At 44.3% G+C, this 20,946-nt stretch overlaps 1 protein-coding gene across 1 annotated transcript; it reads left to right on the top strand.

The window, feature by feature from the left end:
• Positions 1-751: 751 nt before the first annotated feature.
• Positions 752-12,329, top strand: LOC111949559 (rhodopsin kinase grk7a). Its single transcript, XM_023966843.2, has 4 exons — positions 752-1,665; positions 3,116-3,553; positions 10,029-10,306; positions 10,479-12,329. Exons 1-4 carry the CDS (start codon positions 1,072-1,074, stop codon positions 10,813-10,815), a joined length of 1,647 nt encoding a protein of 548 aa, XP_023822611.1. The 5' UTR covers positions 752-1,071; the 3' UTR covers positions 10,816-12,329.
• Positions 12,330-20,946: the final 8,617 nt, after the last annotated feature.

The following is a 20,946-nucleotide window of genomic DNA, read 5'->3' as shown; positions in this document are numbered from 1 at the left end:
ACGGAAAGCAGTACCAGAGCGCCAAGTCTTGGTCCAAAAGGCTTCTTAACAGCTTCTAACCCCAGCTTCTACCTGCCACCCCCTTTTTTACGCTGCTGCTACTCTGTGTTTATTGTCTATGCATAGTCCCTTTAACTCTACCTACATGTACATATGACCTCAATTACCTCAACTAACTGTGCCCCCGCACATTGACTCTGTACCAGTACCCTCTGTATATAGCCTCGCTATTGTTATTTACTGCTGCTCTATTTGTWAATTTTTTTATATATTTTTTTACTTAACCAACAATGCAGTTTTAAGAAAAATAAGTGTTAAGGGCTTGTAAGTAAGCATTTCACTGTAAAGTCTACACCTGTTGTATTCAGCACATGTGACAAATAACATTTGATTTGATTTGATTAGTGGAGTAAATTAATGTGTTCTCTTCTCATAACGGAATAGAAATAGCCTACAGCTGAAGTGGATTTATTCTAGAGAGATCTTTCACTACTTCTTGAGAGAATTGAATTCACAGTAGTGTTGCCCTATGTCTATGTCATTAAATCTCCATTACTCTCCTAAACCAGACATTGTCTTCTGAAATTGAATAGTCTTTTATCACCTCAATGTGTAGCCAAATGGATTTTAACTCTTAGTTTACATCTTTCTATCCATAACATTATGACACCCAGGTCAGCACCTCACTACAGTTACGCTGGCATTGTCCCCATCTAAGTTAGTATCCCGCTAAATATAGACCGACCAAAGCTTCTTAAGTTAGAAACCACATAAGTTCCTTTCCGTGAGCAGCGTCCATGAATGAGCACACAGACACTTACTTAAGAGAAAATCCCTCATGTGCTTTTTAATTCTAGATGAGGCATTACGTGATTGAGTCAGAGAATGTCTTCTGGTGTGACGCAGGTGTCGGAGCTGCTCAGTCACACCAGGGACCTGGAGAGAATTGGAAACACTACAGGGAAGCACACACAGGGAAAGAACACAGTTTTAGCATAATCTTACAGCGGCCTTAGCTCCCTGCTCAGCCACACTGTGTAGTAGGGACAACCCAACACAGCAGCAGCCAACATGTGTGACATGGGGGGATTGGATAATCTGGTGGCGAACACGGCCTACCTTAAGGGGGGTGACGAAAAAGAGATGAGGAAGAGGCGGCGCAGCCTGTCCCTGCCCAAGCCAGAACAGTGCGTRTCCATCCGCGCCGCGGTTGGGAAAGAATTTGAGATGCTCTGCGAGAGGCAGCCCATAGGGAAGAAGTTCTTCCGGCAGTTCCTCCTGGAGTCCAACCCGCAGTACGTGGCGGCCGCAGAGTTCCTGGAYGAGTTAATCGACTGGGATCTGGCAGAAGGCGCTGGCAAAGATAAGGCGAGGATGAACATCGTCAACAAGTTCTGCAAGGCTGACTCCAAGAACTTCCTGTCCTACCTGACGGGAGAGGTAGCGGACAAGTGCAAAGCGGTGTCGGACAAGGACTTTGAAGATGTGATGATGGGCAAGGTGAAAGATGCCACGCGGGAGTACCTGAAGGAAAAGCCCTTCACAGAGTACCAGACCAGCCCTAACTTTGACAAGTTCCTGCAGTGGAAAGAGTACGAGAAACAGAAAATCACTGATAAGTATTTCTATGAGTTCAGGACCCTGGGAAAGGGAGGCTTTGGAGAGGTAAGTCCACACAAAGTCTACAGTGCAGCTGCCTAACTGAAAACAGTAGTGAAATATTACAGTTCTAAAATGTAAACTTAAAAACGGTTTTAGCACTTTTCTAAGGGTATGCAACAGTTACAGTGAGAATGGGGATGGTACAAATACAAATGATAAGGGATGATAAAGAAGTCACTAAAAGGGATAATTGTTTGTACCTTATCTAACTACATACTGCCCGGCTAACACATTTGGTTCCTTGAAAGTTATGGGAATGTTACGTTTTTGGTTTCCAATTGGTTCTGGAAACGAAGCCATATGCTTCCTGACCGGTAAAACGTAATGTTTATTTTTTAAGTTCTGAGAACGAAAAAAAAAAAAATCACCTGTTCTGGGAACATACATTTTTAGGTTGCAGGAAGGTTCTGAGAACAATTTACTATGGTTCCCTGAATGTTTTCCCGGGAGGTTTTATTAACGTTCTGATAACATGTTTCTATAAGACTTTTAATAACACTGCTAGTTTATTTTGAGTGTCCAAGCACAGATAGGACACATGGAAATTCCTTTGCTCAGGCATTAATCATGCAAACACGTTTCTTTTTTATTGTGACACGGCGTCAGTGATATTATATTGTTCTTCTGTTCTCTATCCATGGAATTCTTCCACAACTCATACAAAGCTGTTAATTTTAGTCTATTCAAACAGACCCCATTTCAAAGGAAACAAGTACTCATTAAGTGGGCGYGGGAAACCTGTAGGAAACGTTATGCTGTAATACTGAACAGAATTTTTTTTATTCTTAACATTCTCTGAACTATTTGAGAAAATTCCCAATGTCAACCCAGTTGGAGAATCTTCCTAGAACGTTACCAACATTTTAATTAAATGTAACCGTGTTTTAACTTTTAGGAAATGTTCTGTTAAATTAATGAAATGAATCAAGAAAGTTCCTTAAAAAAATCTAAAATAACAGCTTTAAACTATATAACTGATCAATGCACCAACATACCAGGTCATTTAATGCTTAAAAACAAAAACAAAATGGATGAGTAAGATATTTGGCTACAGAAGTGCCATTTCTTACCGATCTCTACAGCTTCTGTCCAAAAACAAACCCAGTGAAATGACGTCAACATAGCTAACGAACTAGCGACGTCGGTCGTGGCGTGCATGATCAGAATGGCACATCGACGAACCACCAAAAACACACCCCATTTCTGTAAAAAAAAACAATTGTGCCCAAAGTTGACCATTAAATGTGCTGAGAATGTTCCAAAACTAAGCAACTATCCTGCACCATTCCCAGAAAGTTGTGTACATTTGTATGCAAAATAACCATAGGACAACCACGCTCTCACCAAGCTCTAAGAAACATGTGATTCTCAGAACGTTTTGTGCTAGCTGGGTAATCTTAACATACATTTATCAAACATATTTGTTTTAGTCCCTCTCTATCTCTCTGCATAGGTGTGTGCCGTGCAGGTGAAAAACTCAGGGCAGATGTACGCCTGCAAAAAGCTGTGCAAGAAGCGTCTGAAGCAGAAGAATGGTGAGGGCATGGCACTGCTGGAGAAGCAGATCCTGGAGAAGGTTAACAGCCTGTTCCTGGTCAACCTGTCCTATGCCTACGACTCCAAGACCCACCTGTGCCTCGTCATGACCCTGATGAATGGCGGCGACCTCAGGTACCATATCTATAACATTGGTGAAAAAGGCCTTGAAATAGGCCGCATCAATTACTACATTGCACAGGTCACCACAGGTATCCTCCACCTACACGCCATGGATATAGCGTACCGAGACATGAAGCCAGAGAACGTGCTACTGGACAGCTTCGGCCAGTGTCGACTCTCGGATCTGGGGTTGGCCGTGGAGCTGCCTGGCGAAAAGACCATCAATCAAAAGGTAAGGGCTCTGATAGGCTGAGATGAACTCCATCCTTGTTTTGGGGCGGCAGGTAGCCTAGTGGTTAGAGCGTTGGGCCAGTAACCAAAAGGTTGCTGGACCGAATCCCCCGAGCTGACAAGGTAAAAATCTGTCGTTCTGCCCCTGAACAAGGCAGTTAATCCACTTCCTTGGTCGGCCATCATTGTAAATAAGAATTTGTTCTTAACTGACTTGCCTAGTTAAATAAAAAAAATATGTTTAATGACTCTATGTTAACAATGATTGAGTTGTTTTTAGAGTTGACATGCTATTTTATGTGAGATTACATAGGGATATATCTATGGATAGGGATCTATCCATAATACCAGGGTCTTACGTCATTACCTTCCCACTGGGCACAACTGGTTGAATCAACGTTGTTTCAACATAATTTGTCAACGCATTGTGATGTGGAATCTACGTGGAAAAAGCCACTGTTGTTTTGAGGGTGAAATTTCATCATGGTAACCAAATATCAACATGGACAAACCATGTATAGAATATGTTGAGTTTGTACCTTTAAAACAACGTCAGATCTTCAAAGTTATATCCATTATCAGACTAAAACAATAGGCTGGGTCACACCTCCTACTGGAGAATTGATCTATCTACAGTTACCCTTTGGTCTCCCATCCAGGGTTTTAACCAAGCCTAGCTATGACATTTGTCACGGACTATTACCAATGTGCTATCTTGAATGCTTGTTGAGAGATCTCCACTTAAAAACTAGATAGATTCACTGTTGCTATCGAAGTCATTCCAAAGGGTACAGAGCAAATGAAATGTGACCATACTTCATGTTATCATGAATTATGCTATTTAGGCCTGTATAGCATTTGCAAAGTCATCAACGGCTATTGTTACAATTCAACCCAGAATTCAACTAAAAATAGATAAAACAATAGGCCTAAGGTTTCAGGCTCTGGTTGATTTCAAATGTTATGATATTTAGTGATACACAACCAAATATCAACATTTGAAAGAGATGTTTCTTCTGCTTGGATAGTTCCTGTGCCACTGACTTAGTCTGGCTGTAAATCCAGTTTGTCTACAAATTAATCATTGACATGTTGGATTCGCAAACAAAAATCTATTCAAGAATAGAACTAAATCACATCAAACTATTTCAAGTTTGATTTGATTTAGTCTTCTTCTTCAACTTAGACGTTTGGTTGAGATGAAGACGTGAATCCAACAATAAATGATTCATTTGTAAACGAACAGCAATTAAATTCAGTGGCACAGATGAAACTATCCAATAAGAAGATACATCTCTGAAATACAACAAATAGCCTGACAAGTTAACAAATTATATGTTGAATTCACGTTTCCAACTCAACCAAAAATAAAAGTTAAAGAATGGGATTAAGCCAGTGGCTCAGATGGAACTATCTCCTTTAAATGTTGATATTTGGTTGCACTGTCAACCAAACACTATTCAATATTACTTTTGTAATACACTAAATATCCTAAAGTTAAGGCTTTCTTACAAGTTAATGTAACATTCAACCTTAAGATGAATAACACATCCATGGCCACATTTTGAGGTTACTGTAAATATAGTATACTATTACTTCTTATGTAATCATATAATGTTTAATGTTTAATATGTTTAATATTTAGCATTTAGCAATGTTTAGCATGTTTAATATAGCATGCATAGGGCCTTGCAGGTCTGTGGAGATCTTCACAATTGCTGTAATAATCTGTGAAGAATCTCAAACGGAATTGATCACTTGCACCATGTAATTGTAATGTTATCTCCACTGCAATCCAGGTCATTTGGTTCTGCTATTAGATTAAGCGCAGTGATAACACATAATTTTTTAAATTTTATTTCACCTTTATTTAACCAGGTAGGCTAGTTGAGAACAAGTTCTCATTTGCAACTGCGACCTGGCCAAGATAAAGCATAGCAGTGTGAACAGACAACAACACAGAGTTACACATGGAGTAAACAATAAACAAGTCAATAACATAGTAGGAAAAAAATTGAAAAAATGTATATACAATGTGTGCAAAAGGCATGAGGAGGTAGGCAATAAATAGGCCATAGGAGCGAATAATTACAATTTAGCAGATTAACACTGGGGTGATAAATCATCAGATGATCATGTGCAAATAGAGATACTGGTGTGCAAAAGAGCAGAAAAGTAAATAAATAAAAACAGTATGGGGATGAGGTAGGTAAATTGGGTGGGCTATATACCGATGGACTATGTACAGCTGCAGCGATCGGTTAGCTGCTCAGATAGGCAGTATGTTTAAATGGTTTGTTGAGGGAGATAAAAGTCTCCAACTTCAGAGATTTTTGGCAATTCGTTCCAGTCGCAGGCAGCAAGAGAACTGGAAGGAAAGGCGGCCAAATGAGGTTTTGGCTTTAGGGATGATCAGTGAGATACACCTGCTGGAGCGCGTGCTACGGGTGGGTGTTGCCATCGTGACCAGTGAACTGAGATAAGGCGGCGCTTTACTAGCATAGCCTTGTAGATGACCTTGGAGCCAGTGGGTCTGACGACGAACATGCAGCGAGGGCCAGCCGACTAGTGCATACAGGTCGCAGTGGTGGTGGTATAAGGTGCTTTAGTAACAAAACGGATGGCACTGTGATAACTGCATCCAGTTTTGGAGTAGAGTATTGGAAGCTATTTTGTAGATGACATCGCCGAAGTCGAGCGAGTCAGGTCGTCAGTGAATACGTCAAGTTTCTTCCATACAGGGATCAGAGTCTCTATGGCGGCTCGATGCAGCTGACGCGAGCTTGGTTGCAGAAATACCGGCAGAGTCGCGAACAGTCCTCCTGATTTGAAGTTTGTGGAATTGGAGAAGTTTATCGATATGAGCCTGATCGAAAGAGAGGTTGGCAAGTTACAGAAGACCAGAGCACCGTGTACAGTACTTATTAGAATGCACCACAGATATTCAAGCAGGCCACCGCAACCATAACAGGGGTCGGACTGATGCTAGTCATGGGCACGTGCGACGGGTAGCCAGGCAGCGAAGCCGGAATTGAGGAAGCTCGTAGCGATTTGGTTCATGTAAGAAACTAACAAATTTAACCAGAACGTGGCAAGAGACCCAGGGAAAGAAAAAACGTGCGGCAGATGTATGATAGATGCATTGAGCTCTGTCTGGAGGTTACGACCTTCAGCCACACCCAGTGTCCCACAGCAAAGCCAAGAAGACTCACTCACCACGACAGAGGTGTCGTCTGCGTAGAGCGCTGGATCGAGCGGAATCAAGCCCGCACAACGACCAAAGCAACCTCTCCTTGGGCCAATACTAACCTAGCAGAGATACAAAGTCGGCGGCCAGGCAAATTGAAACCCATAAGCTGCCCGGTACACCCAACCCATAAGCGACTCCCAGACGAGAACCGGAAGCAAAACAAACAATAGCCACTTCACCGCATCCCTGACACACACGCTGGAACTGGGTACTGGAAGTAGTTGGTGAACACAGGTCAAAGCAGTCATTAGCAAATAAGAACCGCCAGCTCACTGAAGATTCTGAACCGATCACAGAACTGATGGCCCAGACACTCAGAGACACGAGTCCGCAAGCCTTGGACCCAGCCGCTGGCTGGTCGCAATAGAAGAGCGGCTGACCCCAACGACCTATCTTGATCACAAACCGCATGGCGCCGATAAAGTGAAAATATCCGTTCGTACGTACACTTTGAGCGTGGCTGAGGAACTAGACCCCCCGCCGCGTGCGACCGCGCCTCGGAAACCCCGAATTTGCCCAACAACGGTGGAGCGGCTCCCGACGGTGGGATTCGAGATGGTCAGTGATCTGTTTGTTGGAATTGGCTTTCGAAGGACTTAGATAGGCCAGGGCAGGATGGATATAGGTCTGTCACATGTTTGGGTTCCAGGGAGCGCTTCGCCTCCCCGCCTTTGAAGAGGGTGATCGACCGTTGGGCCAGAACTATAATCCACCCATCACTGGGGACCTCCCTCCACGCACTGATCACGGCACGAGAGAGGCAGCAGCAGAGCCTGCACCCCGCGGCTCAAATCAGAGCTAAGCGTAACCAATGGCGGCGGACAAGTTTTCAGAAAGAATAAAGGAGTCCCAACATGCGGCAGATCCCAGCGTACGAGACGGCGAGACCAACACAACAACCCACACGCGACGACCGCTAAGCGAGAAGACCAGCCCCCACCAGCGAACCACGCCCAGAGCAGACCGAATAAGCGACAATAGCTCAGCTGAGCCACAGGCAGAAAAATAACACGCAACGCCCACCCCTGAAGACAGAGCAATACAAACCCGCCAAAACCCCACTAACGCAACACTGAGGACCGAAATAAAAAATCACAGCCCAACAACAAACAACAAAAAAAAAAGACAAAACGGCTGAGAACGCGGCAAAAAAGGGCAAAGTAAAGCACTACCAAAAGGAACCACGAACCAAGGAAGCCGAAGCAGAAAAACTGTTCAAAACGCTGGTGTCCACGCCACTGATTTGTATGGTGCTCAGGTTTCTCAGCGCATCTTCAGAACATCTGCTATCTGGATTTGGGTAAAGGAGAAGCTGGGGAGGCTTGGGCGAGTAGCAGCGGGGGAGCTGTTGGCCAAGGTTGGAGTAGCCAGGAGGAAGGCATGGCCAGCCGTTGAGAAATGCTTGTTGAAGTCTTCGATTATCACGGATTTAATCGGTGGTGACCGGTGTTACCTAGCTCAGTGGCAGTGGGCAGCTGGGAGGAGGTGCTCTTGTTCTCCATGGACTTTACAGTGTCCCAGAACTTTTTGGAGTTAGAGCTACAGGATGCAAAAATTTCTGCTTGAAAAAGCTGGCCTTTGCTTTCCTGACTGACTGGCGTGTATTGGTTCCCTGACTTCCCTGAACAGTTGCATATCGCGGGGACTATTCGATGCTTTTGCAGTTCGCCACAGGATGTTTTTGTGCTGGTCGAGGGCAGTCAGGTCTGGAGTGAACCAAGGGCTATATCTGTTCTTAGTTCTGCATTTTTTGAACAGAGCATGCTTGTCTAAGATGGTGAGGAAGTTACTTTTAAAGAATGACCAGGCATCCTCAACTGACGGGATGAGGTCAATATCCTTCCAGGATACCCGGGCCAGGTCGATTAGAAAGGCCTGCTCGCAGAAGTGTTTTAGGGAGCGTTTGACAGTGATGAGGGGTGGTCGTTTGACCGCGGACCCGTAGCGGATACAGGCAATGAGGCAGTGATCGCTGAGATCCTGGTTGAAGACAGCAGAGGTGTATTTGGAGGGCAAGTTGGTCAGGATAATGTCTATTAGGGTGCCCATGTTTACGGATTTAGGGTTGTACCTGGTGGGTTCCTTGATTAGTCTGAACTAATTATCTAACATTGTATTCCCATTTGAACTTTGCTGTGCTTTTAAGTGGTTGAAAGCGCAGTGACATTTGGATGACAACTATACCAAAATGTTTTTCCATTGGATTTTGGTTGTGCTTTTAGGTGGTTGAAATAAAGCATWGTGATAACACATTGGAAATTCATCTAATGTTTGCCTGTCTTTTTGAGTTGCTGAATATAGGTTGTAGTCTCACGTCTCAACCAAATATAACTCAATTATCCACATTGAAATGACGTGGTGTGCCCAGTGGGATGTGACCTGTTCCACGTTAGTTACGTCCATGACATTGACCTCTCTGTCACTGTCTATGACTCAGGCTCCCTATTGATCCATAGAAGGGACACTTCTATCCTCACTCATATACAGTCGACTCCTGATTAATGCAATGACCTACAAATATCTGAGGAGCCAATAAAAAGGTTTGCCTATATTTGAATTGGAACTGGTCCGTGAACTACAACACACTTCACTCTCATTAACCTTCAGTCACTCACTCACTGTTGAGTGACACATTGGGGCCTAAAACAGGCTTGTCCCATTGGGGATTGGCCTTGGCCAAAGGGCTCAGTGCGTTAGCCCCCAGCCCACTAATCTTAGCATTACTCAGAGGTGGCTGGGATCTGTCTTCGAGGAGAGGCTCAGTCCCAGTAGGTATCCACTCAGTGGAGAGTGGTGCAGCCCAGGGGGGGCTCAGGTCAGGACATGGCCTCAATAGAGGGCCTACTGGAGGCTTGTGCAGGGGAAACCTGGTGCAAGCATGTGGTGCTGATGTAACAAAAGAACGTTGGTAGAATTCAGGAATATAATATATATTATATCCCTGATAAAAGGCATGAGGAGCATAAGGGTAGATTGGCCTATTGGCCTATTAATGAATAAATCAATCAAAAGTTGTGCTATGCCACAACCAATTTGCCACTTATTAGCGTAACTAAGTGAAGCATTGTGCTCTAGTCCAAAGTTGATTTAACACTGAACATGTATTTGCTATGATATGGAACCCTAGAACTAGGCCTAACCCCTCACTTCTCTTTCTCTGTTTCCTTCTCTGTCATCAAACCTCTGTCCTCACCTCCTCTCCTCCYCCCGTCCTCCCTCTCCTCAGGCTGGCACAAGTGGCTACATGGCCCCAGAGATCCTGAAGAAAGAGCCTTATCGGATGTCAGTGGACTGGTGGGCACTGGGCTGCAGTATCTACGAGATGGTGGCAGCTCGCCTGCCCTTCAAGGACTATAAGGAGAAGGTGCAGAAGGAGGAGGTGGCAAGGCGCACCCTCGAGGATGAATGCAAGTACGAGCACAAGAACTTTGACGAGGGCACCAAAGCCATCATCAACCTCTTCCTCAAGAAGAAAATTGACGGGCGTCTGGGATGCAGGACCAAGTAAGAGCTGACCGCAGTTTCAGCCCAGAGATATTCCTGACTACATGGCCGGACCAGGAACAACTCTAGGGCCCTCTAGAGGTTTTCCTGGTCAGTTCTAGGTATCACATAAGGTGGTTTTGGGGGGGGGGTGTATATTTATCTGACTTCAGTGTGTTTCTCTGTTATCCAGGAATGAGGACCCAAGAAAGCATGAGTGGTTCAAGGGCATTAACTTCCCTCGACTGGAGGCGGGGCTGATCGACCCACCCTGGGTCCCCAAGCCCAATGTGGTCTACGCCAAAGACACGGGGGACATCAAAGATTTCTCCCAGATTAAGGGTGTCGTGTTTGACGACAAAGATGACAAATTCTTCAARGAGTTCAACACGGGGGCGGTGCCCATTGCATGGCAACTGGAAATGATTGACAGCGGACTTTTTGACGAGCTGAACGACCCCAACAGGAAAGAGTCGGCCGCTGGATTGGACGACGAGGAGAAGAAATCAAAATCCTGCACGCTTTTATAAAAGCTCCTCTATACTATAGTTAGCTTTGAAAATTACAAAAGTCCTATCTCATTAAGAACATTGTAACGATAATCATAGCCACAAAAAAAGATGTGAAGTGGTAGTAAAATCCAGTGCCAGGTCAAGACACATATTTCCACCACTTCACACATTTTTTTGTGGATATGATTCTTCCTGCTCTATTACATTGTAATGATCATGATAAACCACAGCACTTACGATGATATCAGGAATCGATAAGGTGATTTTGTCTATATCAATGGGCAGGGTCAGTGTCTGTGGTAGAATCAACAGGAAAAAGCTAGACTAGAGGCACTGGCAGAGTTGCTGTAGCAGGCTTCTACCACAAGGTGTCCCCAGATATCTAGATATGTGGATATTCACAAGTCTTCTCAATATTGACCTGCGTGAAACGTCTTGCCTTTTTTTTAAATGCATATGGTAAGATCACCTGTGCATTTGAGTGAGATGTGGTTTTATTGGATTGCAAAGCTTTAACTCTTAAAGCCTTAGAGAGCATGAACTCTCACTCCTTCAGAACTATATCCCAATGACCAACAAACTCCCAAATCACATTTTAACAAATGTATAATATACCTACAAAATGGATCTCACTGTGTTCAGTCTTATAAGCTATTTGTAATAGTGATATGTAGGGTTCTTTCAAGTGCACAATAACAATGTATATGCTAACTTATTTTCACCCATTAGTTACATTTAAAGGCCCAATGCAGCTGTGTTATATCAATATCAAATCATTTCTGGGTAACAATGATGTACCTTACTGTAATAGTATTCCATTCAAATGAACAAAAATAGCTTTTTAGCAAATAACTATTTCTCAAGCAAGAATGTTGCTAGGACTGTCTGGGAGTGGTCTGAGTGGGGAGGGGAAAACTGAAAACTAGCTGTTATTGGCAGAGAGGTTTGGAACTCTCTTTGTAATTAGTCTATTCATTAATTTATCGCCTGGTGATGTCACCAGGCAAGCCAAAAGTCCCGTCCATGCAAACCTGCTGATTAGATCCTGTGTAGATTGTATTTTCAACAAGCAACTATCAGGAAATAACACTGATCAAACTGTGTTAGTTTCATCAGCTGTTGCACAATATGATACAAAACACAGGAAAAACATAATTTTGACTGCACTGGGTCTTTAAGAATGTGTGGGCACCATAATGCACCTTACTAATTAAGCATGTTTATTTAATTAAGAGACTGAGACGATCATAGAGGATTTTGGTGTCTCTATGGACATTATAGTCTTTGTATGAGTTGAATGGATCTCAGAAGAATGTTAAATCAAAAGCTGGTCCTCGTTTGTGCTTGTGTCTTTGTTACATTGAGCTTCTTGAAGTGACATTTGATTTGCAATTCTTACAGTGTAAATCTCTCTTTCTTTTTTTGAAAGGATTGGGGATTCTTGTGGTATGTGTATGCTGAATGGAAAGGTKATATGTGCAATAGGAAATTGTTGAAAATCATAGAAATAATGAATGCTTTTTATATATTTATCTTTGTGAATGTTCTTTTTATATCCCTGTATAATCTGTGTATTATCTGTTTAAATTTAACCTCAAGTACCCCTTTCTCTGCCTGAATGTCTCCAACTTGATTTGAGAGCCATTATGCTTAATGTCACAGTCTTTTGCCCTAGCGAATTCATCTCCAACCGCCTCAATACTCACAATACAGATATAATCTAACCCTGCTAATTGCATCTATCTTCCCCCATTCAACAGTCAGATCAGATGTCAACCCGTTTATGTTTTCGTAACATATTACTGCCAGGGCTCCATTTTTAATCCGATAAATATCCTTTACTAACGGATGGAAACCCAGACTCTGGCGTGTAAGTCTTACAGTTCGGCGAAACACAGACACATTTGTGAACAGGTTTTGAATGTGTGGGACATAAACATGTGCGGTGCTAAATCCTGAGAGAGGCGACCTAACAGGACTGAGATGTTCTGTTGGTGTGTGTCTTCCTGGGAATTAGAAGGGGTTTAGATAGAAACCCAAGACACAGCCTCATCACACTTAATGGCAGACGAGGGAGTCATCTGTGGATGACGTGTTGACAACAGCAACCCGTCGTCAGGTCTCGTGAAGACATGTTTTTACCAGGCGCCTATGGCCTTCAACAAATGTTTAGTCCCTGGGCCTTTTGGAGCAAGGAGTACAACTGTGGCCTTCCAACGCTGCACCTGCTGTGACCTCGGCCTCCACATGTACACACTCCTGTCCTACACACACACACAGACACGCACACTTGTTACCTCTGTTGTGGCAGTGGGTATTAGAGATCAAAGCGGGACAGGGTGTAATTTGGGATGTGTGTTTGGTACATGCTTATGCACAGGATTAACTTCAAAGGGCTGCAGCACACTTCAGCTCTGGGATCTCCAGGGTGTTACCCCCTTTTTCTCTCCTGAGGAATCAGTGTGTTTGCGTGTGTGTATAATATGCACATACGTGTGTAGTGTAGGTGAGAAATGGGTAAACAGTAGACACAGAGCCTATTGTCTGTCCAGAGGGAGAGCCCAAGACAACCGCGTGGGAGGATGAGGAGGAGGGCTGGTCATGGCTCCCTGTCTGACACTCCACTCCAGGCAGTTTACTTTACCACAGGGGAACTGTTTAGCTTTTGGTTTACATTCAATTTATCCAGCTTCATTGCTTGAATTTTTTACATTTCCACAAATAAGTGAATTCCAACGCGCCATCCAACAGAAACATGGTGTCTGTGTTTAACGTGCTTCCCTCCAAGGCCTAATGTGCTGTATCCATGGATCCAGACCCCAGAGCCCTCTGCCAGTATGGCCAAGAGGTAGGAGTAGCAGGCCTGGGAGACACAAAAACACGCGTGTGTGCATACACACACACACACACACACATACTGCATCCTCTCTCTACCACGGTCCCAAATTACATCCTCCTTCTGCCACCATCACCTGTCACTTACAAGCACCAAATCCCAAGGAAACGGGTTGGTTGGAGCTCATCAAAAGTTATTGCATCCTGAAATCTGAGTGGGCTGCCGTGTACCGCTTACTGCAGTGTCTTGCCTCCAGACTGTAGGGTGGCAGAGGAACAACACATCAAAGTGAGAGAGGATATATAATGATAGAGATACGTTATTGAGGAAATTTTACGACTTATTCTACTTTTCCTGAGTGCTGAGAAATGATGATGCATATGTTAGTATAGGCATCATCAACATGCTACCTCTGGGGTTACTAGCAGAGCATTCTTTGGCAGCTAAGTGTGTGTGTGGGAATTTGATGGAAATGAAATTAATGAGTTTTAAAAAAAAGTTTGAATCTGTAATCTATAGATAATTTTCTGTGCTTGAATAGATTTCATCCCATCTCTGAGCTGTTTCCCATGTCCACGGGTGAAAGCAAGTAGGCCAAAGTTGATGATCCTCAGCCACCCTTTAAGACTTTATAGTGCAGTACCGTGCCCCAGACCTGGATTCAAAAACTATTTGAAACCTTTCAAATACTCTGAGTGTTTACTCTAGCCGGCCATTAGTGCCATGTGGGCGGGGTTTGCCATTTTGGGAATAATCTATTGGTCTGTTAAGACAGGAATGCTCAATTAAGCTCAGATAAAGTATTTGAAATTATTTCAAATTCTATTTGAACCCAGGTCTAATCCTCAGTCCCCTGTTAAATTTACAGTTGAGAGGTCAGGTGCAGTACACTGCCCTCACTCTGTCTTATTTTGACAGACACACTCATTTAAGAATCACTAGGTATCTGTGGCCCCATCTCGCTAGACTGTCGATCAGTTGGTATTTAGGTCCAACTGAGCTCAAGTTGCCTTTTCAATCACTGTAGCCGAACGCCTGTTGTAAATACTTTCACTGGTAACATACCAATACCACATATCTAAACTATGTGTAACTCAATCTGTCATATTTATAGTTCTGTTAAATGACATTTTACATGCCAAAGGGCAAGCAAAAAGATACAGTAGTGGCACTACAGGATTAATGAACTAGACAGACCATTTTAAATGAGAAACACACACACACACACACACACACACACACACACACACACACACAACACACACACACACACACACACACACACACACACACACACACACACACACACACACACACACACACACACACACAACACACACACACACCACACACACCACACACACACACACACACACACACAACACCACACACACACACACACTCACACACACACACACCACACACACACCAGACCCAGATGTTACTGTTGGCCTGTTGGCTTCCCTTACTATGTTTATCCCAGCATGCATAGTTGACTCTCCATGTCCTGCAGAAGATTATACGGCCCTGTGCACTTTTCCACTGTTCCTTGTTTCTCACTACAACTCCCATCCGGTCACCATCCATGCCTCTTAAAAGAATGCATCTCCAGACAGCAGCTCTAGTCACATGCTCGCAAGCTATTATCATATAATAAGTATGTACAGCCATTCATAACATACACCATTCCTTCACTGCAATATCCAGGTATTGTTGTGACAAGGACATCTTCTTGGCTGAGAAGTTGGAATAAAAAAAGTGTACTGGATGGATCAGTTGGGCAGGGTCCACACACATGCATGCACATACACACCAAGCATACACGCACAAACTCACCTTCCCTGCTCACTACACACACACACACATGCCACGCCCTGGCACCTCTGAAAGCAGCCATTGATGGCGCGGTTTCTCATTTGCCGTTGGGTTGGCGATCGGGCAGGCCCTCCTCTTCCCATCCGTGTGGCCCAAGGCCCCCGCCCCCCTCTGAAAATTCACGGAGCCTGCAGGGAGTCAAACTGCTCTCACCTGTTGTCTCTGCAGCTTGAGGGTGACGATTAGCACCCTCGCTGACAATATGCTCTTTGTTCCCCTTACTCTCTCACTCGTTTCACTACCATCGCGCTCGCTTCTCGCACTCTGTCCGCCTCTCACTCTCTCAGTGTCACTCTCTCTCCCTCTCTCTTACTCTCTGTCTCTCTCTCTCGCTCTGATTCACTCTCTCTCTCTGTCCTTCCTAATGCCCTGGGCAGAATGTGCAGTGTGGTGGAAAACAGTTTATCATCGAGGTAATACTCTAACTAGAAAATAGATTGTGTGAGGGAGCCACACGGTGTCGTTGAGGTCTTGCCATTTCGGCCAATCGTCTCACCCAAACTAGCTTTAACTCATCTCCGTTGCAATTATATGAGATTTGAGAGTAAAGAAATTCAGTGAAGTTGAACGCGCGTATCTACTCACATACAGTAGTAGATTAGCTGCGTTACTGTCTCAGATTAGGAAGTGTGTATCCACCAGTGCATCTGACACCATAGCAACCTCTTAAATAAAGTTGGGGAATGTTGTGAAAGGGCCGTTTGTCTTATGGCGAGTGGAAGGGTGAGGGCAACACCACCACACAGCACTGCACAACGCACAGCACACGACAGCCCAACACACACAACAATCACACACCACACACACACACAACGCAAAGCAACACATCACCCACACACCAACACACGAACACCACAACAGCACTTCCATAAGCAACCCAACATACAACGACTCACAACAACACATCACACAACCACTATCACACGTACAAACACACACACAACGCACAAAAATTTGAACAAAAAAACAACAACACAACAACACACACAACACACACACACACACACACACACAGAGCATGCATGTGTGTTGTGCTGAGAGCAGGCAGTGTGTGACACTCCCACTGCAAGGGGTCAAGACTTCACAGCTGTGTAAGGAAGAACTCTGTGAGATCCGGGTAAACTGATAGGCTCCTCTTTACATATAGTGGATAGAGCATTGTGGAACCCATGGAAGGATGTTGTCCAGAGGAACATACTGCATTGAAGGAGTGGGTGTGGCACATTAAGGAGAGACTTGTCTGATGTCAGTCTGTTACCACCCTCAAAGTAGTGTTGTGTGACTGTATGTCATACTGTACATGTTATCAACATTATCCCTCTTTCACAAGTTATTGTCCCCCATGATGAAATCGGGGAGGGGACTGTGAATCTATCGCCATCGGTTAGTATGTTTGTTCGTCACACTCCATATCTCAGACAGCACTGGGACGATTTTGACGAAACTTTGATGAATGATGCGTCTTGGCATAGAGATCCGTCATTTACAAAATTACACTGATTGGCCCAAGAGCAGCGCTGCATCATTCGTGGGGGAAGACGTGTTTATTGTTGCCTTGTTTACCATTTTGAGAGTTCACATTACTCGTGTGGCAACCCTATGGCCTGTATACAATGTACATCGACGTGACATTTCATTGTAGTGATCAGGGTTAGTCAGTATGGGTTAGAATTGTATGATAGAACCTCACTCACTGTTATATCATTTTACTGATTAGCCATTTGTGTTACCAGAACTCCATGCTGTTTGTGGAAGGATCCGCAGGCCTTCCTCTGAGTGGAGGAGTGCAACCCAGGAGAGGCAGTGCCAGATCTCCTCTCAGCATCACTCTGTAACAAACATTGCCCCTGTGGGCCATTAGGAATAAAGCCATCGTCATGCTTTAGGGCGCAGCTGATAGGCCCTGACAGATTGAGTCCCCCTCTGGAGCTCAGCCTCTCTGCTCTCAGACATAATGGAGCTTTATTAGAACTCCAATCTCCCCAGAGAAACCGCGTTTCCCAGCATGACCTGCTCCACTCTTGGCCCCTGATTGGCTGACGGCCCCTGCCGCGCTCCCGCCCATGCTCTGATTGGTCGGGGGCTATCCCGCGGCAGAGGAAACCAATCCCGCGGCAGAGGAAACGGATAGTACACATGCAGTAAATCAGATGGGCCTGGGCATACCTCCAGCCAGGACAAAACACCCAAGGAAGCAAATTAGGTATTCGGACTCTGTAAAAGTCTCCAGTTTGCACAGCGGCATATAATCTCTTTAACTGAGATACACAGATGTCTCTGTATGAAGTTCTCTCTAAGCCATACTGTAGCACTTACAGTACAGCTATGCCAAAAACTACTTTGAGTGATCAAACTACCGGAAATCAGTCAATTTCAATGGAAGACAGAAACGCAAGGAGACATTAAGCGATTTAACCGTGGGCGACAAGAGACCAGGCAACCACAGTTTGTCAAAGCTGAACTTCATGAAATGAACAGCGATAAGCCCACTTGATAACCAATCGGAGGAAGGAGGGTCTTACAAATGAGCTTTGACACCATGCTGGAAAGGCCTACAACCACCATGCTATTTTTATCCTGTACCCACAAAGGGAGATCTTGGAGGTTCCTTGCTACAAAGCATAGCTTCTGGTATAGCCGTACTGTTAGGAGGGTTTCGCCCATTTAGACTGAAGTGGGTGTCTGGCCTGATGACAACCTGAGCCGTGACTGATTAATGGGCAGCGTTGATATGATCCTATCTCTGACAGGAAGGTTTAACACAGACACACTGAGCTGTAGGGCCCACTCACCTAAACAGGATAGACCACAGAGTGACAAATCTATTGGATAGACACTTTAGTCTGCCATAAGCATAGAATTATGCTTATACAATAATAATTTAATAGGATCTCTATGGTCATAAGCCTGATCTCTGTCACCTTATCAGGATCTGTGGTCCATCAGATGGTAACTTCTGTTCAGGAACTTCTGGGGAGTCACAATGGAAGCTACACTAACACCCAGAGCGGTCAGGATGTGAGCAAGTCTTGCTTCCCTTCCTCTCTCATTGACTCTCTGTCTCTCAGGTCCTCTGTCACATATCCAGTCTCTCTTTGTATACTGTAGGCCTACTGTATCATATGTGTGTAAAAAAAACAGACCATGATATGCAATGCTATGAGGTTTGTCTGCCAAGGAAACCTGAAACTGCAGCCTTTAAGCTCACTGTTATATCTGAGATCGGCTTCCTGTGTTGTACAGTATGTTATAGGGGTGCTCTATCTCCCTCTACCTCTATGGTGGTGTGTATGGGAGGAGGGGATGACGGCCGGAGGAACTTTCTTACATGCTTCACGCTAGACCTCCCTCGCTGCACTCACAAGGCTTAAAAACCCCTGTTCTGCTCTCTGAGCGGTTAGTTACATAGTTACTAACAGATTGAACACCTGAGGGGTCATTGCTCAAGGGCCTTTCCGAGTTAAGACACCTCTGAATTACAATGGCTTATGATGGATATGTTTAAGGAACAGTCAAAGCCATGTTGTGGGCACTCTGTGCTGGTACAGCGGCTTCCGCTCCTTTGATGAAAGTCTGTCTGTCTCTCTGTCTCTCTGTCTCTCTGTCTCTCTTCTCTCTCGTCTCTCTCTCTCCTCTCTCTCTCTCTCTCTCTCTCCTCTCTCTCCTCTTCCTCCTCTCTCTCTCTCTCTCTCTCTCTCTCCTCTCTCTCTCTCTCTCTCTCTCTCTCTCTCTCTCTCTCTCTCTCTCTCTCTCCTCTCTCTGTGTGTGTGTGTGTGTGCGTGCTGGGTGATGTCATGTTGGTGTATGTATGTGTGTGTGGAGGGACGAGGGGGTGCTGCATGTTCTATAATCATGAGAGATTGATGTATATATGATTTCTTGCAGCTAAGTGGACTACGGCATAACTAGCCATAGGGAAACACATTCTTAAATAAAGGCTTTCTGTATAGCAATACCTTTGTGGCAATCCTGTATGTATGGGGATTGTAACCGTGGCTGTCAATAGTTCCTTCGGAGGTGGGTTTGATGTGGAGGTTTCAATAATCAGTCATACAAACACTACCTGGAACAAGTCAGGGGAAAGAGATTCGGTTACACATACTCAACGTGAGGTGTAGTTTTTCCAGGAGGAAGTTGAAGGACAAGGATGAGGTGCGACTAGACGAAAGCATCCAGCAGGCTTTGGGACAAAATAAACAGTCTAAAGTAGATTTCCTATGTCCCCATGCAACCAAAATACCCTGTGTCCGTTGGCTGCCACTGAATGTGTGCTTTATACTCTCACACCTAAAAGAATGAACCACATATTAATGGTGGGGGTGTGCTGCCAATCATAGGTGTCCATACTTTGGAACGAATAGAGAAGTTGTCAGTTAACGCTGGGTATTGTTCCACATTTGGAATATTGGGATAGATTCATTTGGGATATTTGCAAAGGTAGAGATATCAATTGTGGCATGTCAACAAGGGATTTTTCCTCTTCAGATAATTCATTGATTTAGTCGCACATTAAACCTAGAGGTTATTGTTGTTCCACCTCTCATCTCCAGTTATTTTATCACTTTTATTTACCTCACCCTTTAATTATTATCCTTTTAATCCTCTTTTCATGTCAGCCCATCTTTAATCTAAGCACATCCTGTTTTTGGTTGGTTTTTAGGGCTCAAGCAGTAGCAACCTCTATTCGGCTACGTTTAGGAGTCTTTCCTGGTCAGGTCATTTGGTCTGGAAAAACTCCTGGCCCTACTCTTAAACTCTGCAGCCATTGTTGATGCTAGCTCTCTGCTAGCTCTCTCTCTGAGGAAGCCTGTGCTGACTCTGTGGTAATGCTCACAGGCACAGCGGCAGTAAAGTGATCCACAAGCTATCAGCAGGCGATCAGATAGCAGGAGGGATATCAGTGCCATCTCAGGTATGTTCCACCTCCTGGGTTGGGCTGCATTCTCTCCATTACACTATACTGTATTTTGGGTAATGTTACTTCACTACAGTACAAATCAAAATCAGACCGCCAGACTGCCTATCAGGAGAGTGACTGTTCATTTTGTGTTTTGTAGTTGTTTTTGGTTTTCTCCAAGTGTCCCTCCCTCTATGTCACCCAAACCAGATGTAGCAGCGCTATCTAGCATTCCCTGTCAACACAAATCAAAGAAAATGACTCCGAGATGCGGAGTTTCCCGAACCTGAAATATCCAGTCCCGTTGAAACACAAACTGCAGCTCAGATTCTATTCAGATGGTATAGGCCTGGTCTTGAATAAAACACAAACTTCTTCTGCTCCAAACTTTTTTTACAATTTTTAAGAACAAGGCATAACACTGTCTGACTTGGCCCCCACCCCCCTATGCCAAAGATGATCATACAAGTTTCTCTCTGTATCCATTTTTAAACATTAAGGAAAAGAATTGAGCCTTTGTATGAGGGAGGTTGTTTATACA

Source organism: Salvelinus sp. IW2-2015, linkage group LG22, assembly GCF_002910315.2.
Source record: "Salvelinus sp. IW2-2015 linkage group LG22, ASM291031v2, whole genome shotgun sequence".
Taxonomy (NCBI): Eukaryota; Metazoa; Chordata; class Actinopteri; order Salmoniformes; family Salmonidae; genus Salvelinus; species Salvelinus sp. IW2-2015.
This window is presented reverse-complemented; position numbering and strand designations above follow the sequence as displayed.